At 39.3% G+C, this 27339-nt stretch overlaps 1 protein-coding gene across 1 annotated transcript; it reads right to left on the reverse strand.

Annotated features, from left to right (window-relative positions):
• On the reverse strand, positions 1-25567 carry c1ql3a (complement C1q like 3a). Its single transcript, XM_042510654.2, has 2 exons — positions 24826-25567; positions 1-3925 (listed from the first exon to the last, which is right to left on the reverse strand). The coding sequence occupies exons 1-2, from the start codon at positions 25414-25416 to the stop codon at positions 3746-3748; spliced, it is 771 nt and encodes a 256-aa protein (XP_042366588.1). The 5' UTR covers positions 25417-25567; the 3' UTR covers positions 1-3745.
• Between the last annotated feature and the right edge of the window lie 1772 nt (positions 25568-27339).

A 27339-nucleotide genomic window follows, 5' to 3' on the forward strand; every position in this document is an offset into this window, starting at 1 on the left:
CAGTGCATTCTATAAAGTAAAGATAACTCACTTTTAGATAAAATGTTGGCAAAAATGCACACATCCAAACCTCAACCAGTAATTGAAGAGTGGTTTACAGTAAAAGAAAACTGAATTATAAAAATAATAATGAGCTCCTCCAGTCTGCATGCCATAGTGTCCTTAGGCAAGACACTGAACCTCAAATTGCTCCTGAAGGCTGTTCCAGCAGTGTGTGAATGTGCATGTGAATGATTAGATTAGTTTAGACCCTGATGAGCAGATTGGATTGCAGCCTGTGGCATCAGTCTGTGATTGTGTGCTTGAATAGGGTGTATGTGGCATGTATTGTAAAGCGCTTTGAGTCATCGGAAGACTAGAAGGTGCTATATAAATATACCTATTTAATTTGCTAAGTCCATTCACACAGTCTGTTATATGAAGGTAGAACTGAAACATTATAAGTAATGCAGTTCTTAAAATGCTATCAGCTGTTAGTATTTTGGAAGTTGTTGTGCTGTGAGTGACAGTGTTTAAAATCATGATTTAATTGGTTATAACATGTCAAGTTGGCAGTTAATGAATGAAATTAGGTTAGGTAAGTATTTAGATAATTGTGTGACGTAGGTGTGGTGCTGTATATTTGAGTTTAGAAAAAGTAAAATAAGCACACAATGTATAAGCACTGTAAAAAAACTGTTTATGGTGAATATCAGTCTTGTCATTCCAATCAAGAGGAACAAACTTACTTAATAATCATCTGAAAAGGTTTGGACAGTTTAAAAAACATAATTACAGTAGGGTTGGCGTGGATGTCAAATATTTGTATCGGGGCTGATCAAAGCAGTTTTTGACTGATCAGGATCTGTACTATTTAGCTTGTAGAGCAATCTGACCTGTTTTTTAATGTCAGCTGTCACTCAGGTGTTTTTACTTTCATGCACAGCAACACAGAGCGCAGCCTTCATCAACTTTCCTCCACTCAGCTGTCTCTGTCTCCCCTCTGTTAAGCTCCTGTGTGTGTGTCAGAGAAGCGGCTGAAAATAAACAAATAAATAACAATCTAATGCATTGCACAGCCATTTATTTATTCATATTGTCAAGCATAGGCTATACTTTGTATTATTTTTAATAATTTTAAAGAAGCCTTAAAGTCAGACTGGGACTCAGTATCAGCAAATGACTCAGATTAGGATTGGGGGCAAAAAAACAAACAACCGAAAAACATGATTGGGACATCCCTGACAACAGTCTATAGCTTCACTACTGCCCCCAACTGGACATGGGTGGGGCAGTTGACCATGACAAATTGTGTGATACACTTACTGCAGTTCTGTATGAAGCTTAGAAGCAATGTCAGGAGACATGCTCATCAAGTGTAGGCTAAAGATAATGTATTGGCATTTTACAACATGGGACACTACCTGTCAAGGTGTGAATCCACATTTAAAGAGGCCCTGAGCAGTTTTTTGTAACTAGTTCACAATGACATTGAACTGTGACCGCTAAAATCTGACCAATGTTTTTGAGGAAACATTCAACAAACTGTTGCTGAGGAGTGACCTGCTGCATTGACTTTCAAATGTTTGCAACTTTTCCAATTGTGTTACATCATAATCTGCTCATATGCTTTGGACAGTAACACCAACACTATTGTTAATTGCTGTTGCTAGCCAGCACTGTTGCTCCTAATGCAACCGCACTCATGTCAGATGCACCCTAAGTCATTTTGTTCTAAAATCTGACCTCTTGCAAACTTGTTGAGTGCATTCCTCCCTTTGACATGAAACATGTGCAAGGCCAAGACTTAAAAATGCAGCATTGTTCACTTCCATGTTAACAAGCATTCAGTTTTCTTGTTCCCTGCCTTTGGAGACACGTTGCAACAAATATTGGCATGTTACCACAACCTGTAGATCAGTGGAATAGTGTGAATCCATTGGCATCATTACTCCAGAGTGTGCATGTGTATGTGAGTCCTTATGCACATGTGCAAGAAGTTTTCTTCTGTGTTCTGGACAAAACACCTCATGGGTAAATCAGGTTTCAGAAAAAGACTGCATGTTTAAATCCATTTACTGTATGTGCATAAGTACTTATGGAGGCATGTGAAGATAACTTTAGTGGAAATGGTGCCACTATCCAGCCCATTCTCATTCAAGTCGTCAAATACTGCCACTTTTGCAGTGATTTTGACATAAAATCTCAACCCAAAAAGCCACCTTTCACGGCTGTATGATTCGCTGCCCAGCAGTGTCAGCTGAGAAAGCAGTTGGAACCATTTTCAGTGTTATGAAACGCTGCTGCATTGAAACAGCATCTCCTGCAGCAGTAGGATACACAAATGGGCAGTGGCAGTTGAGAAGGCAGAACCTGTCATGTCCACATGACGCACAGCTAAATGACTCCAGGTTGAAACACTGCTGTTAAAAACATGATATATGGAGCACCAAGGTTCCTACAGGGTGGGCAGGAGGAGTGGTGAAAAGATCTGACAAAACCCAGACTTTCATGCAGGAGAGCGGTGTTCACTTCCCATATGGATGTGATGTTGCACCATGTGACCCTTTTTGACTAAACCTAACCATCTGTGTCTCCATTGCCCTGTCCTAAACATGTGCCTTTGTTAACATCCCAGTGTTGGGTGTCATGTACTTTTGTTGCATAAACATAACTGTGCTTTTGTACCGTAATCCAACCATGTGTTTTTGTTGACATCCTAGTGTCAGTAGCTGCATCCCAGAACATCAAGAGCAGATGCAGAAGGATACCCAGACTGTAATATGTAGATGCAGAAGTTCACTGACAATGCGACAGTATATGACGACTTGGGATGAGAATGTGTTGCTCACACCGTTGATGAGGAATCACCACATTATTAAATAGTGATTAATATTAAGATAAGAACATGAGAATACAAATGAAAAGTGTAAAAAAATGTATATTATTTGATTACATGTAACAAAAAATATGTGAATTATAATCTGCTGCCAGTGCATCATAATGCACTTCAAGTGTTACCAGCTTCCCCTTGCTAGTTTCACTGCATGATATGAAACAGAAAGAACACAAAACACACACTGACTGAGGGCTCTGTTATTAATTATCACCATAAATAGAGTTTATTATATTAGGTATTGCACAAAATCATCCCACAGTCAGGTTTTCAAACTACCCACTAGCTGCTACATTCTATCTTTCACTTTTTTCTAGACAGACGGTTTGATTGGTTAACAGACAGCTTGATGTCCAATAAGATTTCAGACCAAACCAATGGGCCTCTAACAGTGTAATTCATTCCTCTCCATGGATTTAAAAACACCTCATCTGGGACCATTAATTCTGTGGCAGTAGCCTATATTTGGACTTCAGCTTACTACAATGTTGAGTGAAATTCTGCCCACACCCACAAAGCACAACCTCTTCACTCTCCATTTGACCACCATCACTCTGTGACCCAGCTACAATAACACAAAGTTAAAGTGTGACATAATGGTTCAAACAGAGGACATGTTTGATCCCGCACTTTGCCAAATCAACCCTTTCATTGATGTATTGTCCAAAGTCACTTGCACTGAGGACACAGATGTTGGCAGAATAAAATAAATAAATAAATAATACTCAGGTCATTGAGGCTGATTTATATAAGTTTGTCCACACATGTTTCAAAGAATAAGTCTGAGCATCCTATTGGTAGAGGGAAGATTTGTAGAAGGACTTATGGCCATGAGGCCTGTAATAGCTGAGGGCACAAATGTGTTGCTGTCTAGTCAGCATAGATGATGAATCCAGAGAAGGTGCTGTACTTGTTGTTGTTGCCTCCATGAGCTTTGCCTCCGTCCAGTTTAATGTAGACCTCGTCTCCTGGCTCCAGATGCAGCACAGCACTGTTACTGGCATAATCATAGTTCTGGTCCGCATCCTGGGCTATGGCGCTGGCACGTACCTGCAGCAATGCATACAAACAGACACACAGTCATGCACAAATTCTAAAATATCTGAAGCAAATAATTCATTAGAAGCTGAGAGATCCAACAGGTGTGTGCATGTTACTCCATAGACACACAAATGCGTTCTCATCCCAAATTACCACATATTAGCACAAATTAAATATATTACATATTAACACAACATATGTTAACATAACTTATAAAATAAAACATATTACAAGTACCAGTCAAAAGTTTGGAGACATCTTCTCATCCAATGTTTTTCCTTTATTTTTATTATTTCCTACATTGTAGATTAATGCTGAAGACATCAAAACTATAAAAGAACACATATGGGATTATGTAGTAAACTAAAAAGTCATGAATGCATCCTCAAGTGCAGTCACGAAAACCATCAAACGATGGAAGTGGCTCTCATGAGGACCGCCCCAGGAAAGGAAGACCAAGAGTTACCTCTGCTGCAGAGGATTAGTTCCTTAGTTACCAGCCTCAGAAACCGCATATTAACAGCACCTCAGATAAGAGCCCACATCAGTGCATAGCAGACACATCTCAACATCAGCTGTTCAGAGGAGACTGTGTGAATCAGGCCTTATGGTCGAATTGCTGCAAAGAAGCCACTACTGAGGAAGAGCAACAACAAGAAGAAACTTGCTTGGGCCAAGGAACACAAGGAATGGACATTCGACCACTGGAAATCTGTACTTTGGTCTGATGAGTCTAAATTTTAGATTTTTGGTTCCACCCGCCATGTCTTTGTGAGACACAGAAAAGGTGAGTGGATGGTTTCCACGTGTGTTTCCCACCGTGAAGCATGGAGGAGGAAGTGTGATGGTATGGGGGTGCTTTGCTGGTGACACTGTTGGTGATTTATTTAAAATTCAAGGCACACTTAACCAGCATGGCTGCCACAGCATTCTGCAGTGACATGCCATCCCATCTGGTTTGCGCTTAGTGGGACCATCATTTGTATTTCAATAGGACAATGACCCCAAACACACCTCCAGGCTATGTAATGGCTATTTGACCAAGAAGGGAAGTGATGGAGTGCTGCGTCAGATGACCTGGCCTCTACAATCACCTGACATAAAACCTAATTGAGATGGTTGGACCACAGAGTGAAAGCGAAGCAGCCAACAAGTGCTCAGTACCTCTGTTGACTGTTGGAAAACCATTCCAGGTGACTACCCCATGAAGCTGATTGAGAGAATTCCAAGAGTGTGCAAAGCAGTCATCAAAGCAAAAGGTGGATACTTTCAAGAATCTACAATATAAAATATAAAACATCTTCAGATTCGTTTGACACTTTCTTGTTTACTACATAATTCTGTCTTTCATTGTTTTGAATTCCTCAGTATTAATCTACAATGTAGAAATAATGAAAATAAAGAAAAACCATTGAATGAGAAGGTGTGTCCAAACTTTTGACTGGTACTGTATAACTAAAATATATTTTGTTTTAGGTATCCCTCTGCGTCTGCGTCTCCCTCTATTTACATTGTGGGATGCTGCTATTGTGATGTCATCAAATGTAGGTGGTGGGATGACGCTGCACATTGTTATGATTAGACAACAAAAGAACACAATAACCAACACTGAGATGTCAACAAAACATGCTGGGAGAGATGGTTAGGTTTAGGCAAAAGGGCATATGGCAAGGTGTAGAAAAAAACAAACCCATCACATTCAGATGGGAAGCAAACACCGGACACCCGCATGAAAGTTCAGGGTTTGTTGCATCCATCCATCACCCCTCCAACCCCACCCTATAGGAACCTTCATGTGTTCACAAACACACAAACACACACACACACACACACACACACACACACATACACGCACACTGTTCTAAGCTTATCTTGAGCAGCTCTGCTACTCTTGTAACACTGTCCTCCACTTTGACGGGTGTCAGACTATCACTTTCACTACTCAGGACAGGGAAGCGAGGATATGCAGCCTTCATTACTCTTCATCGCTCCAGAAGTGTGACGCTTTTGCTGGCACCATTGCCTGTATTTCTGTTACGTCACTCTCAGCAGTACCGATGAATTTCTAAAAATATAAAGAACTAGATTTACTGTCACAGGGTTGTATACCTCTGTGTAGCAGTCAAGTTGCACTTACAGTTTTTATTCATCTCTGTGAAAACATGAATGCTTCACACACATCTTTCTGTTTCAGAGGAATGATGGTGAATAATGGCATGAAAAGTGTTTTTGAACAACATTATACAGTGAAGTTGACCTTTGACCTTTTGGATATGACATATCTTCACTTTGTCAGTACATCCACCTCCTGATACTGAATTAACAACTTGGACAGTGGTATGTTTAGGTAGCAACCCGAATACACACACACGCATACACATACAGGGGCGCTTCTAGACACTCTGGGGGCCCCAGGCAAGAGGCACCTTGGAGGCCCTGTCGCACCCCCCCACACACACACCCGTGGCCTCAAACAGTAATCGCTCGCAGCACTAACTTATTGCATGCACAATGTTCTGTGTACACAGCCATTGGCAATACGGGTAATGTCATCATTTTGTACACATGTTCTGTTCAAACAAATTCAAACAGATATATATTGTTTATGTCTCAAGAGTTTAGAAGCTGGTCTAACGTTTAACTAAGTTTAGCTGTTGTTGTGCATTGAACAATAAACTTTTCTGATGCTTGGTGGGACTGGGACAATGTGGAACAACTACTTTTCTATTTAACACATTCTCACTTACCACACCAGCAGCAGCGGCTAGTGTCAGCCGTCTCTGGGAGGCCCCCTTCTAGCCACTAGACAGCAACAGCTAGTAGGGGGCCCCATTAGGGGGATTCCCGACATGTTGTCGTTGTTGCAGTGTCTAAAGGGGTTCCATCATATTGTTATGATATGGGCCAATGTCAGCCATCTCTGGGGGACCCCTTCAAGTTCGGGGCCCTAGGCAATTGAATATCTTGCCTACCATTGCAACGCCACTGCACACACACACACACACACACACACACACACTAAATAAACCATTAGTGTTCAGCAAAATCAGCATACAGGAGGGTTGATGGTGTGGAGGTAGCTGCGCAGTGAATGGTGACACATTAATTGGGACGATACTATAACAGCTGACTTGTAAACATGTACAAATGTAAATTTGGATGCCATGGCTGATGTCAGATCTTGATATGAATGCAGTGCTGTATGACATCATGTGACAACTACCCACAGACCTTAGAAACGGTCATCATCAGACTACAGAACAGAGCCACTGTTAGGTTGTGAGATCGTGCTGCCTCTGAACATCAGAGTTCACAGGTCTAACCAGAGTACAGTCAGAGGAATGAAGAGACTTTATATCAACTACATCTCTGAGAGAATGACACAGAGAAAAAACGCGACAGAGAATAGCAACTGAATTGCAGCTCAGTGGTAGTGCACATGCTTTGCATGTATGAGATCCTGAGTTTAATCTTGGGCATTTCCAAGTGTGTTTGTGCTGACCTGTCACCCTCAGGACCCTGTGCTCATGTCAATCAATGTCCTCTTCAGTTATGGCTACACTGTGGTAGAATGAACTCTCCAGCAGGAGAGTAACTGCACACCTTCCACCAAAGGCTTAAAAAATGTAACCATTCAAAGGAAACATCTTTTTGAAAATCTCCTTTTCAGCCTCTGACTCCACACACTCTTTGCACTTACTATTGAACTAAAGCTCTCTGAACATTTTTTTCAGCTGTGTATTTGTGAGGGTTGCTTCTAATTTTTTAAGAAAATAAAGTCTTGTTCTGTCAAATTTTTATTGTACCTTTTGTATTCATAGAAATGGTGTTTCTGTTCATTTTTATGCAGATGATACACATATGTACCTGCTGGCTCCACAGTCCTTGAACAACACAGATCACTTAATGGCTGCCTAAATGATGTCAAAACTGGATGTCAAAAAGTTTTCTCCAGCATAACCTAAACAAAACCAAGACCCTTATATTTAGGTCCCAGCACACAACAGAACAGATTCTGACCTTGGCTGGTCACCTATGGGATCCTATCAAGTCTGTTGCAAGAAACCTTGGAGTCTGGTTCGACAGTAATTTAAATTTTGAGCAGCACGTCACAAAGCTATACAAAAATGTTTTTATTATCTTGGAAATATTTCAAAAATGGGATCTATCTTTACTTACCTGAACCAAAAATCTGATGATGGACTCCAGACTTTGGAACTCAGCTGCCAGGCTTTTAACCAGAGCTAAGAGACATGATCATAATAAGTCCAAACAAAGTCATTATGTCTTTACTGAATCTAGTCTTTACTTTGTCAACAAGAAACAAAGTAGACTATGATCACATCAGTCTTGTTTGAGCCTCTTGACACTGGCTCCCAGTTAGGGATGTCAGTGGTCAACCACTGTCGTCTATTTTAATTGATCTATTTTATTTGTATTTTAAGTTATCTTTTAATTTATCTATTTTCTTATTTTGTCTTGATCATGCTCAATTTTATTATCATTACTATTATGTGTCCACTTGTATTTTTATTTTTATTTTTTTATAGTTTCTATTTCTTATTATCATCTGTAATTCTTCTAATATGTTTTCAGATCTTTTGTTCAATTTTACCGTATTTGTTTAGTTTTAATTGTAATATTGTCTCTGCAAGAAACCCTTCTTGTTTCTGCTTTGCCTTGTTTGTCAAAACACTTTGTAAACTTGTTTTATTATTATTATTATTATTATTATTATTATTATTATTATTATTATCATTATTATTATTATTATTATTATTATCATTATTATTATTATGCATTAATCGGCTAACCGCTGAGAATGTTTTTGACCAATTACCCTCGGGTAAATTTTGCTATTCTTCAGTTTACAGGTGGCCCCTTCAATGGCCATGTACTGGGGTCCAGTCTATGAAATGAATGTGGTGAAAATGGCTGAATGTTACATGTAGTGTACAAACACTTTGAGTGCTCAGAATCTATATTAATAATAAAACTTGTTAATCATGTTAATACTAGTCATGCTGCCACTGCAAACAGCAGTAACAGAACTAACAGTAACTAACTAATAGTTTCTTACCATTTCAAGCAATTTACACTAAATCTCACATTCATTTATTTACAAACGTGCAAAAATTAGTGGCTGAGGCTACCATACAGAGCACCTCCTGATACTCAATTAAACATTCACACACACCCACACATCAGTGGAGCGGCCATCAGGAATGCTTTTACCCAAACGCATGTTGCTCCAAAGGCTAAAATATTAAAAATACTCCAAACACACTCCCAAACAGAAGCACATGGCTAGTTATAATGCAGGAGAATGTCCCACGTATAACAATTACCCTGGTGCTTTTGTTTGGGAGTGTGTGTAGTCAAACAAAGGGAGTAATGCCCTTTAGTTTTCAGGATAATGTAAAACCATGAGGATTTTTCTTAAAGCTTAAAAAAACTTTTAATTTAATATTTTAAAGTAAAAAACAAAAACAACAAAAAGAAAGATATGTTGGATCTGAAAACGATGGTCATGCGTATTATTTAATTCTTTGTAACTTATTTCATTTTATAAGCTTCTGTGAATAGTTCTCCTCCTCGAGATCAAAAATGACCTGAAGCTCAATCTTGAGGCTTTTCTGTAAATAGTTTTTGCATAACTGAGAAATAGTCTACAGTCCTTTCTTAACAAGCCATATGAATTTCAGAAAAAGATAAAAAATGACAAAATAAATAATAAATAATTATTACTTATTTGAGAGAATGAAGGCTGTTGCCTATTTGACTTAGTTTTTGATGCCATTTATTCAGCAGGAAATAAAAGTGATGAATTAGACGACACTCTTTGGTTAGCAAGAAAAAAAAAACATGTTTCATGACTTAAAGACAACTGGAACCATGAGCTCATCTACTTAAAATGTTGTGCTCTACTTAAGTGAATGTGCCAATAACTAATTAAACTTACACAAATAGACTTATAAATAGACAGATAAATAGATAGATAGATGTCCAAAAACCTTGGACTGCAGGGGACTGGTGTTTGTTTCCCTTTTTTTTTTCTACACCTCACCATGTGCCTCTTTCCCCCAATCCTAACCACCCATGCCCTTGTTGAGTGATCCTAAGCATGTTGTTGTTGTCTGAACACTTGCTTTTGTAGCTTTTTGTAATAACAACTTTGTTATTTTTGTCATACTCATTATAGATATAAGTGGCAAAGTATACATTCTGCCAAAAGAGAGTAAAAGACTGACTGGCAAGGTGCAGAGGACTTCCTCACAACTTTGGGGAGGAATTGAAACACAACGGAGAGATTTAATATCCAAGTCTGTCAGCTCTGTTGCTGTTCTCAGACACACACTCATGTGTAAATGTGCACAGAGTCTCTCCTAGTGGGAACACAGCAGCAGCAGACAGCAGCTCTGCTCTGCTCTCTGCTACGTTCACATTTAAAGAAAGTGATTAATATTTCCTCAGTAATGATGTATTATTTCAACCAAATGCAACCCATCTGTTATTAATAAAATTGTTATTGCTATGAGAGCTGCAGTGATGATTGTGTAAATCCAGCCTGTTGACTGGTATGTGAAATGGGAACAGTAGGCTTACCTTACTTTCATGGTGACTTTGTATCAGAAAAAACAAACAAACCATGAACCGATGTCTCTTTCTCTTACTCACTCACTCACTTGCTGAGGAGACAGTGTATGCGCACAGGTGGGAACCTAGACATCATAGTGGGCAGTTCTTGTGTATATGAAATATAATCTTGCACAGTTCCATTACGTTTTAGGGGCCATATACATGCCGTGTTTTTTTTTGCGCTCATTTCAACTTTTTTCAACGGAGACTCGTGCCAACACCACTACAATGTGCACACCAGTTGGCACAGAGTGGACAAGAGTATCACCCAGCACCCAACCTCGCGTTTTCCAGGCGGTTAAAGGTGCGATGTGTACGGCTCCTGACAGTGCACATTTTTAGTTTGTTAACTGAGAAGGTAAAACCTTTTTGTTTATTTTGCATTTGACTGAACCTTAAATGCCCTTTGACTCATCACTCAGCACTTCATTCTGGACAGCTTTCCGACTTTACGAACAGCCAAATTAAGCCCAAAGTTTATTTCTTATAGGTAGTAGCAGCCCATTCCAACTCTCACTTGATCAAATACAGCTGTGTGGTGGTTGTGAGTTCAAACACTGGACTTTTACACAAGAAGCCTACTGTTCCTTTCACAAGTCAATCAAGTTACTGTAACAGCTTGGTGTGCTAGTATGTCGTATGTCCCCTGACATTATGTAATAACAACCATGCTTATTTTACATCAAACCTTGATGTTTTTATTCTAAACCTCACCACATATTTTGTTGCATAATCCAAAGGAAGTAAACAAACTACTACTTTGTATGTTACTAAGTACGTGACCCTGATGCATTAAAAATTTAAAAGGTTGCAGAAAACTACCCATGCCTATTTTTCCCAAAGGCATCACTGTGTACATTAAAACGGTATTGAAACATTGGAGTGCCATGGGGAGGGAAGGCTGGGTCAACTCATTCTTCCTTTCAAGCTACACCACATCCAACTCAACTTTTTTTTTTTTTTTCAAGCCTGTGGAAACTTGAAATAGTAAAAATGCACATATTATATCAACTTTAAGTGTCTCATTGCGTATCAACAAAATTCTGAGTAAAAATAAATGTTAGAAAACTATCAGAAAACTAAGTTCAAACAGCTAATTTTGAGGATAACAGCATTTCTCCAGTCTACAGAGGTCGGAGCAATGGAGTCCAAAAATTAAAAAAACAAACAAACAAAAAACGTAGCATCAGTGGTGGATAGAAAAATGACACAAACAGATGAAAAGGATGCTAAAAATATGAGTTAAATCCAGCACCCGACCCACAAACTTTTTGCACAATTCAGGAAAGATGAGTACTGCAGTCAGAGAGGGAGAGAATGATGAAAGTGGACTATTTCCCTCATTAACTATAATTAACCTACTCAGGATACCATTTTGTCACTTTTTATCCCCTCCAACCAAACAGCTGTGATATTTTCTAGCCTGATCAGTAATTATTTGATGGCATGATCGTCATTCACAAAACTGATGTAAATTGAAGTGTGTGTTTTATCTATTTTATGAGACTATAATGAATTCCGTAATTTAATGAAAATAATAATTATTATTTAAAAAGATTTTACAAATTAAAATTCTAACTTTAATATTAATCCTATAAAAATACACAACTTCAGAAATGAAGAAACACAATAAGTGTTCTGTGTAAACATGTCAGTAAAACGTGCATCCTCTGTGTGTGAGGATTCCGTCTTAGGAACAAATCCCAAATAAAAAAACACTGATGGATGTCAGAACCTTTGTGAAAACTGTGTAAGAGGGTTTAAGTCGACATTTCTTCTTCAGAATGGTTGGTGAGTGAGGCCCACTCTTCATGTCTTCCTCATGTTGTTCTGTTAGGGTTTTATTTTAGAATTATTTTAAACAGCAGGTTCAATGAAGCGCTCTTTTGCTGACTTCATGCACAACACGGAGAGATGATGGACATTATACAGCAACATTCTCTTATGTTATCAATTATTATCATTTTTATTATATTTTCTCAAGAATTTATGTTAGAAGTGAAGTCAACTCCAAATGCACCAAACATTCTTAGCCATCGAAATCTGCTCCGACCAGGTGTGTTCAGTGATGAATCCCACTGATCATAAGATCGTAAGTTTCAAAAGTTAATCAAATAATCAAAATAAAGTCCTCATATTTGAGAAGCTGAAACCATGAAATGTTTTTTGCATGGCTTAAAAGATTATCAGAGTAGGTGATTTCTAATTTCAATTTCTAATCCACAGACTAATTGTTTCAGCTGCACTTGTACATTAACTCATGGCTTGTGCACATCTTCATCTGAAAAGTAACTAAAGTTACTAAATAATACTAGTAAAGTAAAATGTACAATATTTCCTTCTGAAGTGTAGTGAAATAAAGTAAAAACCTGCATGAGATTCAAATACTCAAGTAAGGTACCTGCAGTACTAAAGTAAATGTACTTAGTAGTATTTCTGTACCCCGCATATATTATAATCTGTTACTATAAAACATCATCTTAGTTTGAACAAATTCCTCAATTTGAAAACTCATGTTTCCTCAAGTTGGACAAGGAGTTTGTGGTCTGTGAAAACAAGTTGTTTTTCACTTATTAGGAGTGCTCCCAACGGTTCGTAAAATTGTCTCTTACCACTAATAAGAAAACATCGCTGCATTCCAGAAATCAATGTGTATTAACAAAATTCAACCAAATCGTGGACACCCATAAAAGTAAGAAAAACAAATGTTTATTGCGTCCTGCATGAGGCCCAAATGTACTTGGTGCATCTACAGTCTTACAGTATTACACTGCGTTCACTGCAAAGTGCTGCAAAGTGCACCAATTTTCCATTGAGCACTGCCCACTACCTTCCAGCTCCCATGGCTTGCAACCTGAAGTGATAGTTTTACTGTATGGTCTATTTTTTTCAAAAAAGCACACTGATAATATAGGGATGATATAAAGGATGTATAAGATAGGGTCTAGTTCTTATCAATAATAAAACAAGCATCCTATGCTACTACTTCCACGTCAGTTGTGTCCTAAGAGAGAGTGAGGGAGAAGAGCAGACACAAGCGTGCGCGCACACACACACAGACACAGACACACACACATATGCAGAGCAGACAGAGTCAGAGCTTTACAGCGGATTAGATAGGAACAGCAAGGTGACTGCTCCGGTGACAACTGACACATTAGGGTGCTTCTGAGTCTTTGTTAACATGGCGCTGTTTAAGTTTTTTATGGTTCTGCTGAGGCATAATTTTCTGAACCTTGTCTTTGGTATGACAGTGTTGTTCTTTGCATGGTAAAGCATGGTACATATATGTAGCTGTTCTTACAGACAGACAGACAGACAGACACGCACACACACAAAAAACCTTTTCCCAGAACATAACTCAGACATCAGTTGTTTTCCTTTTAAATACAACTTGGAAAAACAAATGTGTAGAATATGAAAAAAAAATAGGGCTGGTTAGAGAAACTGACGAGAGATCCCTTTTACAGGACAGACATATGTCCAGGGCTCTTTAGGTTGCCCTAAATTCTAACACACGATGACAGTGCTTAAATGTGTAATCAGCGGCCTGTGTCATAGTCACTTGAAATGGCACTCAGACACAGCTTACATACCGATAGTCCTGGGGCCAACTATTAGCACCAGCTCTGCTGACTGTAGTTATGTGTTAACCTTGTGACATCATTAGCTAAGCTGCTGAGAACAGAATAGAAAAGAATAGTCCAACATTCAACATTTGAGGACAATTTCTATAAATCTATTTTCAAGCCTAAAATTATATAAATTATAACTCAATGCCAGTTTCTGACCGTTGAAACCCTGACTTGACTTAGTAAAAGATCACCTCCATCCCTCTGAGAGCTCATTTTACCCTCATGTGACAGGCACAGTAAAGAGAGGGACAGGATACATGGGGAGGGGTAAGACATGAAACAAAGGTCCCTGGTATGTGTGCTTTAAATATTTGGCTATCAGACTGCCCCCCCCACATCTCTTATTTAACATAGACTCATTCAGCTCAGTCCCAGTTGGCTTTATTTCAGATATTACAGCTTTCACTTGTGTCCTTAACAGAAAAGGTCAGATTGAAACATCTCCCAGAGCTCCCTGGATCCTTAACCAAACATGCTGAAACCATCCGATGTTCGTATTTTAAAGAATCGTTTTAAATGGTCAAACCAATCAAATGCGTTATAAGGCACATCAAACTGCTATGACACCTCTACTCCGACCTTCTTTTGATTTTGGTGCTTCAAATTAGAACCAGTCATCAACATCAGTGAGGCAGAGGACAGACCAAGAAGACAGACAGAGAGGACAGACAGAGAGGTGGACCATACTGATTCTGCCACTCCCTGCCCTTAACTTTACTCGATAAAAACATTTTCCACAAAAAAGCTCTCAATAAAAACAATGGAAATAATTAATAGAAAAAAATTACCACCGCGTTCTCACCTGACACCATCAGCAGTGTTCCAACTGGAACGCTTGACTTTCAGTGAAACACTCATAAGCCAAGAGCACTGACAGAGCGGATGCATTTGAAGAGTTTGGAGTGATAACGGGCTGGAAACGCTGCCAGTAACAACATAATATATAAAGCCTGAGGTAGTATAGTAGCACGAGGGTGCTCCTTATACTACTAACAAACCCTGGACTTTTGTGCAGGAGTCCAGGGCTCACTTCTCACCTGAGTGTGATGTTTTTGTTTTTTTTTTTACCATGTACCCCTTTTGCCTAATCCTAACCACCCAGTAGGATTTTGGAATGCAAACAGCAGATGGAGAAAGATACCTTGAGTGTAATATGCAGGTGCAGAAGTCCAATGCAAAGTGGCAACATATGATGTCTTGGGATGAGAGCGTGTTACAGAGATGTTAGAGATATGTGTAGCGAAACCACACAATGCTTTTGGGCAACAGCTGATAGCTGACTCAGTTAGCTTGGCTTTAAACAAACACTGCCTGCTCAAGGAAGAAATACTGTGTGGTTATGCTGCCTTGCTGTTCTGGTTTAAGACACAATCACAGAACGGAGGGACAGATCGGTTTCACCTTTAGGCCACCATGGGAGGAAGTAACAGCGCTGAACAGGATCCATACCCACAGCACAGCCAGCAGGATGGGATCATTCTCAATTGACATTTAAAACGCAGTCCGAGCAGAGGAAAAATCATAGCCATATGAATAACACAGTAAATGAGTGTTACTGACATGTCTTGCTGAGTTATTACAGGCAGTGTTTTGTCAGTATTTTTCTCATTTCTTATCATCATATCCCTTCAGACCAACCCCATATTCACCAGGGCCTCCTCCCCTCGTACACACAGAAATATATATGGCTCAATGCAATTCTATTTTTTCCCACAATTAAAATCTCCCATTCTCCTTCCACTATTGATTTTTTTTACCCAAAGATTTAAAAAAAATGGGTTTTTTTTCCTCTCCAGAATTTGAATCTAAATCATACATTTTCATTAACTCCTTCAAACCTGGATATCATTTTGTGCTTCGTTCAGATGCTTTTTCTAAGCAGGTCTACGGAACCTGAGAAAATTGGTCTTTTTTTGAAAACATGGAAAAAGGCAATGAGCTAGTTGGCAAGAAATGTCTGTAAATTAAAAAAAATAAAAAAATAAAATCAGCAAAAGGTGTCAAAAAAATGACTTGAAATTTGGCTGTGGGTGCGACCTCTTGCTCACCCACTAGAGTGTGCGCCTCGTATGGCTGAGGCTTCTGCAGCGGCTCAGGGTTGACTGTCAGTCTATACTGTCAGTCTATACTGTCCTGTCAATAAAGGGAAATATCACCCCAAAAAACAATCTTTAAAAATAAGGAGAAAATTACCTGTGGATGGATTATTAAATATTATCCAAAAAAGGAAAAAAAAGTCCAGAAAATTCCATAATATCATATCATATCAATCATATCAATATCATAATATAATCAAAATTATGTTACAGAAAAAAATCAACATTTTTCATTTTATTTTTGCACTTTGTTAAAGTCATTTCTTTTTGAAGGGTTTGAAGGGTTATTTGAGGTTCTTGTTTAGATAAACTGTTTCTTTTATTTGTTATTTTGTTTAATCTGTTGGTGGCTAAACTTATTTTTGCTAAGTATAAATGAGAAATATATTAAAGTTTAACAAAGAAAATGAAGCAGACAGACTTTCACTTCTGGTATTAATCCAAATAAGAATAGAGATGTTTTAGTATCCTAAACAGACACAGATAGACGCTTTGTGTCAGACAGCCAATAAGAAGGAGGTCAGGGACAAGAGCCGGTTCAACAAAGCAGCTCACAGCAGAGTGTTCACATCCTGTCTCCTACCAACAGTCCTGTTAGTTTCTTTTAACCATGACCGCCATTGCTGCCTCACTATAACTGAGTAGGTTTAGTTCCCTAAATCTCAATGAATCAAACCACACCAGCACACGGTTAACCCTTTGAACTCTGAACAAATAGGTTGCTGCAGTCCAAGAGTATCATAAGAAGTCAAATCATTATATAGGCGTCAAATACACTCGCTTTTGTGGAGCTTTCGGTGTAAGGTCCCGAAACCAACATCCATCTATTGCGTCCACATAGTACATCACTGAGAACGCAGGTGTCATCAGCCGAGAACGCAGTTGGACAAAACCACTTGGTGGTGTTATTGCAAACTGTCAGACAGCCCAACGGCATCTGCCATGGAACCTCTAGTGTCTTCATGATACTCTGCTGGACACATCAGGTTGAAACAACATGATAAAAGGATCCAGTCGAAAAGGCAGGAGGGGATGGGTCCAACCAACCCTGAACTTTTATGCAGGAGTCTGGTGTTCACTTTCTGTCTGAATGTGATGCTTTTTTCTACACCTTACCATTTGCCACTTCACCTAATTCTAACCATCCCACCATGTGCTTGTGTTGACATCACAGCAGTGGCATCCCAGAACATAAAGAGCAGACAAAGAAGGATACCTATAGTGTAATATGTGGACCCTGCAAAGCAGCAACACGTGAGGACTTGGTATGAGAATGTGTTAAAGTTATGTATATTCAGGACATCCCCTCACTCCTTCACAGCTTCACTCTCTCACCCACATGTGGTCACTTCTGCCTCCAAAAAGCCAAGACGGCCTAGATGGCGTCAACCAAAATGCTGGACTCACTACATCCAATATTTATGCAATGGACACATAAGTGCCAGTGCCCCAGCTGTCACGCTATCCACCATTGCCTCCACCTCCAGATGTCAAAGTCAGCTCACATGCTGTGTCACTTTTAGAAACATTCAAATGATGCATAGGAAATTTAGAAATGTAACAAATTTGTGGTTTGCTGAAACGTACAATGCCAACATCTTGTCCCAGGTGTTATAATGCAATATTGATTTTATTTCTATTTTTGACTGAAGTTGTCCTTTATTATACAACCTGAACTACAGACTTTTAGGTCTGCATTCAAATTATTAAAGCAGTTTGGATTTAGGAGCTCCACATGAAGGGCATATAACCTGCTTGTTTCTTACAATATTTTGTTAATTGTTCTTGAATATTTTCTACAGCAGGCATACAGAGAGGGTGTCTGGATCCATTCACTTAAGCATGAAAGGAATTGTCAGGTTTTAAAAAGGCACCAGCAGATTAGAGATGTGCTTCAACTACAGAACATCACTGATTAGACACAAAACATCCACACAGCTGCTGACTCTCCTGCTGGTCTTCCAGGTTGAGGATCATGTTCTGTTCAACCTCCGGACTTTCTGGCATGACTACGGTTGGGGCCGGGTTGATCTTAGTAATGAGTCTTTTGCTCATGTGGGTCACATGATAATGTATGTGTGCTCATGCATTGGGTAAAACAGTCACCTCACAGAAAGAAGCACGAAGGTTTTTGTTTCAAACCCTCTGGGTCTTTCTGCAGTTTGCATGGTCTCCCAGTGTCAGTGTAGGTTTCCTCCTACAGTTCAACAACATGCAGATTTGGTTCATTGGTGACTAGAGATGTAACGATATTACAGCAACCAAAATTATCACAATAATCGATCTTGTTGTGATATTGTTGTGGCGGAAAATGTTCAGAAAGTACTGATACATATGCTGAAATAATTTCATCAAACCTTAAAATAAAAACAGTTATGTAAAAAAACAAAATGAACTTTATATGTACAACTTTGGTAGCATGTGACCTTGAGAGGGAAGGGCTGTATGTTCAACGTTGTTGTGTCTGTAGGAGATTGTAGTTACCTTTGTTTGACACATTACAGTCTGACAGTCAGAGTCTGAAATTAACTTTTTGACCTACTGGCCAAAATAATTGGCCTTTTTTGTTCAAACTGCGGGGCCTCCATTTTAATATCTCATAACATTCAGAAGTATGCATGCAGCGTTAGCTACCAGCAGACTGGCAGCTGGTGATAATTTTAGTGAATCAGCTGATGTCTGGTAAACAGTTCCGTAGAATGAGTAGTTCTCAGCAGTGGACCTCTAAATGACACCAAAATAAAGCAGAGACTATCAGACTGTTTTGGCACAAACATTCACCCCCTAGTGTGTCGGGTGAATGATTGACTCGCATGGGACGCTTGGTATGTGTTAATTTCGGACACTGCTGTTTAGCGTGATTTCAAAGCACAGTAATCACAGACACAGTTATCATGATAATTAAAATCTGAATGATATTATTAACCCTCTGCGACTTTTGCCACAATTACCATGATAACCAGTTATCATCGTTACAATAATTACAACCCTACTGGTGACATAGTGAGCATGATGTGAGCGTGTCTGTTTCTATAGACTCCTTTGCACTGTACAGAAAAGCCACTAACACCCAGCTTCAATTCGCAGTGATGAAAACACAACATCTGGGTGAATACACTAATTTTAGCTTCCTAATTGTCCGGATGCAATGACAAGCTACCATCAAATACCACCTGTCTTCACCCATGCAGCTCATACATCGATCCAAATTAGTCTGCACTGAGTGTGAAAGAAGTAAGAGATATATAAAGAGAAATAGGGCCGAGCGATATGGCTTTTAAATATTATCGGGATATTTTAAGGCTATATTGCAATACACAATATATATTTACAAAATTTTAAATATCCTTCAAACTAATGTTAACTACTAGAATAATAAAAAAACAATCGAATGAACTGCAGTTACAATTCAGTCAAAGTAGCTACTGTCAAGTTATTAAGTTGAATACATTATTGTTATAATAACATTTAATAAAATACGGTTATAAGGAAGTTAAATAAAGTACTTTTTTAATGAAATTTTAAAAACTATTGTTCTAATTAAATACATCATGGCAGGATCCATGGTGCTTTTAATTTGAAGGATGTGGCTTACTGCAGTTGGAGCTGTCGATGTTTTTGTTGTGCACTTGAAGCTTTCGGTCAAAAGTTAGATGTTAGTTAAACAAACTAACAGCTCTCCAGTTCATATTTTGCTAATATTTTCAAGTTGCACTGGTTCACCGTGGTTGTAAAATGTGACTAAATAGTCACAATTGGAGCTCTGCAAAAGCCCTGCTTGTGTGTGTATAAGAGAGCTATAGGACAGAGCGAGAGAACTGAAACGCCGGTGGCTTATAAAAGCGACATGACAATTTAAAGTTATTGTCCGCGTTATAGATAACCCATACATTGAGTTTATTTGTTATATTGCCCACCACTAAATAGAAGTACAGTTTTCACATAGTAAATTGACCTGCACTTGGTAGCACTTTCTATTCCTTTTTGGCCATTCAAAGCACTTTCACAGTATGAGTCACATTCGCTCTGCACACACACAATCACACACTGGTGGCCGCAGCTACCATTTAAGGTGCCACCTGGTGCTCAGTTTTTGAAACATTCACACCCACAAACATACACACAGGACAGACAAGGATACCTCAACATGTTGACTGGAAGATCCCAGGATCAAAGAGCCAACCTTCCGATGAAAAGACAACCCATTCTACTTCTGAGCCACAGCCGCCCCATGTCTCCATCCCTGCTGCTTTCTGCTATTTCCCTGTTCTCTGGCCTGTCTGTGATGTTCAGCCACACACCAGAAAAAGAAACACATACACACACGCGCACACACACACACATACAGAAAGGCACACTCGTCTGCTGCATAGCCGTGTACACAGCTCTGCTCTACTGGCAATGGAAAAACAGTCTATTTTTAGTTTAAAAAACCTGTGTGCACATGCTCATTTAGGAGGAAAAGGGATATATATGTCAGTCCTGGTGACCTGTCAAGAGGCCTGTACACGGCACAGCATTCTTACTCATCCTGCTGGGATCGTCTCCTCTAAAGCAGATAGATAGCGGATTGATGGATGGTTGGATGGACTGATGACCCAGTTAACCATGACTCCTACACAAGGGTCTGAGCAAATGACTTTTGGGTCACATAACATGACAGACTTTTGGAGAAAAAAAAAGGTTCTTAAAAAGATTTCTTGGTTCCATTCACTTCTAGTTGGAAGTGCCCGGATGACAGCCTAGAAACATCCCTTTATTCAGCTCACATCCCTGTTGTTCCAGTTTTGGAACAAAGGGAATGCCGAAAATGTTTGGTACACAGTTTTGTTCTGCTATATTTTTAGTCCTATTGTACTGATCTGATTTTAGGTCATTTAAGTCATCTGGTTGTTTGAACATTTCGGTATAAATATCATATAAAGCTTATACAGCCACAAAGTATTCAACTTTATCTTTAATCTTTAACTTATGTGTTGAAACCTGGAGCGACATCACTTTTCTTGTGCTACTTTCAGACACCTTTCACAAATACTTAAACCTTTAAACCCTGAGCAAACATGTTTGATTACTTTCAAAAGCATGGGGAGAGGCAATAAGCAACTTGTTAAGAAATGTTCTACAAATTGCAAAAAATTAGTAGATTAAAAATAATAAAGAGATTTTTTAAAAGCTTGGGAGAAATGTCTATGGAAAAAAAGAGAAAAAAATAGGGAAATTTACAGCACTTCTTCCAGGTAATTTCCTTTTTAAAACAAATATTTCTTTCTTCCTTTTTTTCCACTATTTTTTTTCTTTTTTTTGTTGTTTATTTTCAGGTGATATTTTCTTGTAACTTTTTATTATTGTTTTTGCTGATTTTGGGGTCATTTCTTCTGGTTTTGCTCTTTGTCTTCTGTCTTTCAAAAACTCTTGCCTGTTTTTGAAAGACACCAAGCCAATTTGCTCAGGTTTCAAGCGCTTAATTATTATCTTGAGTAAGGAATTAATTTTAAACACTTTTCTAGTAATGAAGTAGTTGGAAAGTATTTACATAATTTACTTAAACAAAAGTAATAGCACACTGTAGTAGTCCATTATAGTTCTACATGAAACTCATTTTAACTGAAGTTATTATGAGCCAATTACCAAAAACTTATTATGCACGATCTGCCTCTGTAAGATTTATATTTTTAAAATGTATATGATTGGAATATTATTTGGTTATTAACTCCTGCAGAGCTAAATAAAGGACATGATCATTTTAACTATATTTGTCTTTATTAAGGAAATGCATCGATGTGGAGCAGGAACATCAGATCGTATGGTGCAGATTTGGATAAGGTCAATGGAGCCTGCATACAGAGGACATAGGGCAGAGGGCAGAGGACAGGACACAGACTAAGACAAAGATCACCTCCCTCCATATGATACAATGTAGGAAAATAAAAGGCCGCTCAGCTTCACCTTAATCCAGCAGCCAGAGGCTGATTTATGTCGATCACAAAGTATGTTACTAAAGAAGGATTTAGCAGAATTAATCTGATATAATATTTGTAGTTTTTTATATTTTTCATATTATTGTCAGCATTATTATTATACCTGAATGTGAACCTTTACACCCTCAGAAAATAAGCGTTAGTCCTTTGAAACCTGAAGAGACGTCACTTCTTTGTGCTGCTTTCTAACCCTTTCACTGGTTTTATTTCTTTCAACAACTTGGTAATAGATGTTCAAAAATAGGAAAAAAATAGTTTAAAAGTATAGAACTAAAACTATATAAATATATACATAAAACTATATTTCTAATTATCATTATATTAATTAATAATATTTTGTCTCATTTTCAAGCATTTTTTTAAGTCATTTCCTTTTTTGTTTTTTACTTCCTGTCTTTTTTAACTAATTTTCAGGTATTTTTCTTGTACTTTTTTACTAATGTCTTGCTGATTTTTGGGTCATTTCCTCTTTTGTTGCCCTTGCCATCTTCCTGTGTTTTTGAGAGAGAAGAAGCCAATTTGCTCAGTTTTCAAAGGTTTTTTTTTTTTTTTAAGTGTCAGTAGCAGTGGTCCTAATTGAAACATGTCTTTGAGCAGCTTCTGATTTGTCATGGTGAGCAGCCCTGCTGGTTTAATCCCGGACATGTTTGCAGTGCTCGGTGCGCTCTGCAGCAGCATTCCAGCAATCGGCTGACAGGCAGCAGGGATCTGCTTGGTGGAGCGACGCTGCAACACTGCTTTGCTCCTCGGATTAGATCTGCTGCTGACAGCCTGATGACTGTAGAGACGCACACAGAGCAGGACACTGGGATGGAACAAACACGCAACACAGGAGACCGTACAGGCAGGGTCTCTGTGCATCCTCAAGCTTTATCACCGTTTGACTTTTTGCACTAAATAAAAAATTTTAAAAAAGGCTCTACTATATAATTAATGACTTTCCTGTGAGAATACTGCAAACAGTTTGAGGTTGTAGGAATGTTCTGGAAATCTCGTGGAGCACTTTCCACACTGTATCTGAAAACACATCCCTCCACGTTGCTTTAACAACAGTATTCCAAAAACTAATGAACGAAACTGGAATGGAGCGGAAACACACTTCAGATTTTTGAGACTGTGTGATGCTGCAAAATGTATATTTAAGCATACACTCATTTATTTACACTTTAATTTAATCCTTTCAAACATGGGCAAATTTCCTTGATTTCTTTCAAAAACATAGGAAGACAGCTATGAGATAAAATAAGTGAAAACTACAAGTATATTAAAGTTACCTGAAAATTAGCACAAACAAAAAGACATAAAAAGGAAAACAAAGGAAAAAGACAGGAAGTAATAAAATTTAAAATTTAAAATTACAATAATTCTGTAAAATATTTTTACATATATAATTTTGATAATTAGAAATTTTGTTTTTCAAACATTTTTACAGTTTTTTTGTTTGTTTGTTTTTAAGGTTTCTTAATCTACTGAATGAAATTTGTGGGACATTTCATTTCAAGTTGCGCATTGCCTTTTGCCATGTTTTCAAAAGGAATCAAAACAATTTGGGTTCAAAGGGTTAAATACTTGTGAAAGGCGCCTGAATGCAGCACAAGAAAAGTGATGTCCATCCAGATTTTAAAGGGTTAATTTCATGCAAACATACAACCATGAAATATCATGTATTTCTACAGCTTAGACGGGAAAGGAGGTTGCAACACACCTTACAACCCAGAGCAGATAAAATGATTTATGTGCTTTTATAAATGCTTAAATAATGCAGCTCTGGAAGGAGCCATTCTGCTGAATAAAATCGTTTTTTTAAAAAACATATTTAAGTACAGTTCTTTATAAAGACCTCTTTATTTAGCTCACAGTTTTTAATTAGGTCTACCTTTATAATGTTTTTTTCTATTTTATCAAAAAAAGAAAAACTAAAAAAAAAAACCCTTCATTGTGATTATTGGGTGAGAAGTAACACAAACAATGGAGAAATGTTGAGATCACAGAGAAAGTGTCTCTCTTGTTGTGAATGAATGAAATTAAAAAATAAAGATCAAACAGTTTGTTAGAGGCAGTGCTGTCCTGCATCGCTCTACAGGCTGACACAGGGTTCAGCAGCGCTTAATTCTCAGTTCAGTGTCAAGATGCAGAACAGATTCTGTTTCCATTGTTCACAGCGCTTAAACTTCTCTCCATCCAGCCTAAGGAACACAGAGTAATTACCATCCTCTCCTCACACTCTGACCTCTGACCCACTGTCCCATTAAGCCCAGCGACCTCTGGTTCATTCTGCCTGTCGGTCCCCCTTTAGGTACCAAATCCCCGGTCAAATGTTTCTCTCAAACAACACGCGCGCGCACACACACACACACACATTCCCGTAACACCACCAGCTGTTGTTAGTGTAACTGTGTTCAGTGGTTGGCTGAATGAGTCTGAGCTGTGGCTGGTGCTGAATTCAGTGGAGGGTAAACTCTATAAAGTCGTGCGTAAAAAAACAACAACAACAAATAAACAGAAACAGTGTGTTGTCGTGTGTCACAGTGTTGGCTCTGCATGCTCAGTGTGTGTGTTACCTGGTTGTTTTTGCAAAGGTCAGCCCACATGCTCGTGCCGTCGCCTCCTCGCATCAGGACGTGGTAAGTGAAGAAATAAATCCCGGGAATGGAGCACGTGAACTTCCCGGTGGTGGGATCATAGTGGTTCCCCAGGTTGGTCACCACGTCGTCGAATTTGAGCACCTCGTAGCCCTCGTGCTGCTTTTTCAGCCCCGCGTAAAAGGCGATCTTTGGCACGGTACTGTAGGTGGCCGCGCTTATGGCCCCGGCGGCCGCGCTGGGTCCCGGAGGTCCGGGTAAACCAGGTCTGCCCGGTTCACCTTTCTCTCCAGGTGGCCCCGCTGGGCCGGGCGGCCCGGGCTCACCGGGTGGTCCCCTCGGACCCGCCTTACCCGGACGGCCCGGTTCCCCTTTCGGCCCTTGGATGAAGGTGGGTAAAGACTGCACGAGGCTGTTGTCTCGGACCGTGTCCGCCGTGGCGGTGCTGGTGGGAGACTTGGTGCCGTAAGGGTCGCACACCATCCGACAAGTACCCAGCATCTCGTAGTGCGCCGCGGTGCCCGCTGAGTTGACCAGAACCGGGATGAGTATGACTAAAACCAGAACCATAACGACCCCCAGGACCCCCGCCGCCACCAGCCGCTTCCTGCCGACCAGCCGCGTGAGCGCAGGACGATCCGGCTGTCTGCTTTTGGGTGGAATTTTGCTGGCTGAGAGGTAACCCTTTAGAGAAAAAAAGTGTAGCGGGGCTACACGCTGTTGGTAATGTTTGATTAACTTTTTAAAAGAGAGCCCCCCTCCCCTCGGCGTCCTCGTGCCTCTCCTCTCTTCACACTTTTTCTGCTGATGCGCTGCTTCTTCAAACTTCTTTACTGCGCGCTGATTTCCAAAAGCGCTGGATTCAGCATCTCTGCAGTCCACACATGGGCTCCGGCCCCTCTGTGATCCACAGGTCCCGAGCCACACGCAACTCTTAAGGTGGATCAGGGCCACTTAGACCGTCTGCCTCATACAGAGCGCGCGGAGAGCCAAGAGCGCAGACACACAGCACGAGCTCAGCAGAGAGAGAGAGAGAGAGAGAGAGAGAGAGAGAGAGAGAGAGAGGAAGAGAAAATCCTGATGCTCTGATGTCCAATAGAAAAAGGGGCAGGTTATCCAAATACAGAGATGGGCTTATAGCATTTTATGAATCCTGAATTCAGTTTTGAGGTGGTTTTGAGGCAACGGGAATTTATTTATGAGGGATTCCATCACTGCTGGTGTCACCGCTTTGTGACATTCATTAACCTCCCTTTTTTCTTCTGTCATTAGTGCCATGTCCCCTCTGACAGTCTGTTTGGAGACATGTCTCTAAAGATGTGAATGTTGTTTTTGGCTGCAGAGTTGAACAAATCCAACAAAATTCATCTTGCCCAAACACAAAACACACTTACACCAACTGACAAATGCAGTTGCTTTTACAAGAAGATTTCTTTCTTTCCTTCTTTCTTTCTTTCTTAACTCAAGTAATTTCTATAAACTGTGAATCAATATTTTCATTTTTTTAACACAGTAATGTTTGGGGGCTTTGCAGTTGAACAATGTGTGAAGTGTCAACACATTTGCATTTTACTTTTTTAATGGGCACTAGAAAAAAAATAGTAAATGATAGATTTGCTGGAGGAAAAATTTCATTAGCTGGCAGAAATTTTAAAAAACCCCAACAAACAAGGTTTTTAGTTCCAAATGTATAAAAATAAAATACACATATACGGTCAAAATGTACAGAAGGGAAAAAAAAACACAAAAAGTCACAGTCCTCATCTAGTGGAATCCGTCCATCCATCCATCCATCCATCCATCCATCCATCCTTCCATTCATCCATCCACTCATCTATCCATCCATCCATCCATCCATCCATCCATCCACCCATCCATCCAATGTCATCTGCTTATCTTGGGTCAGGTCGCTGGGGGCAGCAGGCTGAACAAAGCTCTCCAGATGTCCTTCTCACCAGCAACACTGTCTACCTCCTCCTGGGGGACCATAAGGCGTTTCTAAACCAGATGAGATTTATAATTTCTCCAGTGTGTTCTGGTCTGCCCTGTTTAGAAGGAGCAGCGGCTCAACTCTGAGCTCCCTCCAGACGTCTGAGCTCCTCGTCCTCTCTCTAAGGCTGAGCCCAGACACCAGGGCTGGCATGGGCCACTTCTTCATCCCAGGAGTTTCATGGCTCAGACCAGCCCACTTTAGTTTACAACCTTTAATACTGGACATATATAATTTTGGCCTTACTAGTACGTAAGTCTGAAATAGTGCACTTTTGCTCAACAACCTTGTTAATCATAATGTATTTTTTATCAAAAATCAAATTTTTAAGTCAATGTAAATAAGTATAAGTTCAAATCTCCCCTCCTTACCAACATTTTTTATGATCATCTTTAAGTCAAGTCAGTTTTATTTTGTGCCAAATCATTGTGTTTTTCAGGTCTAGACTGTTCTTTCTTATAATGTTAACATTTATTGAATCTGTCTGCCCACTTTGTCAGCAG

Source organism: Plectropomus leopardus, chromosome 21 (genome assembly GCF_026936395.1).
Source record: "Plectropomus leopardus strain MGB_pleo_1.0 chromosome 21, ASM2693639v1, whole genome shotgun sequence".
Lineage (NCBI taxonomy): Eukaryota > Metazoa > Chordata > Actinopteri > Perciformes > Serranidae > Plectropomus > Plectropomus leopardus.

Bases quoted from the DNA above. Each gene is read 5' to 3' on its own strand.
- c1ql3a (XM_042510654.2), bottom strand. From the start codon at position 25,416: ATGGTTCTGGTTTTAGTCATACTCATCCCGGTTCTGGTCAACTCAGCG. The intron at 3,926-24,825 runs GTAACACACACA...GCATTGCTGCAG, and splicing joins ACCTTTGCAAAAACAACCAG to GTACGTGCCAGCGCCATAGC.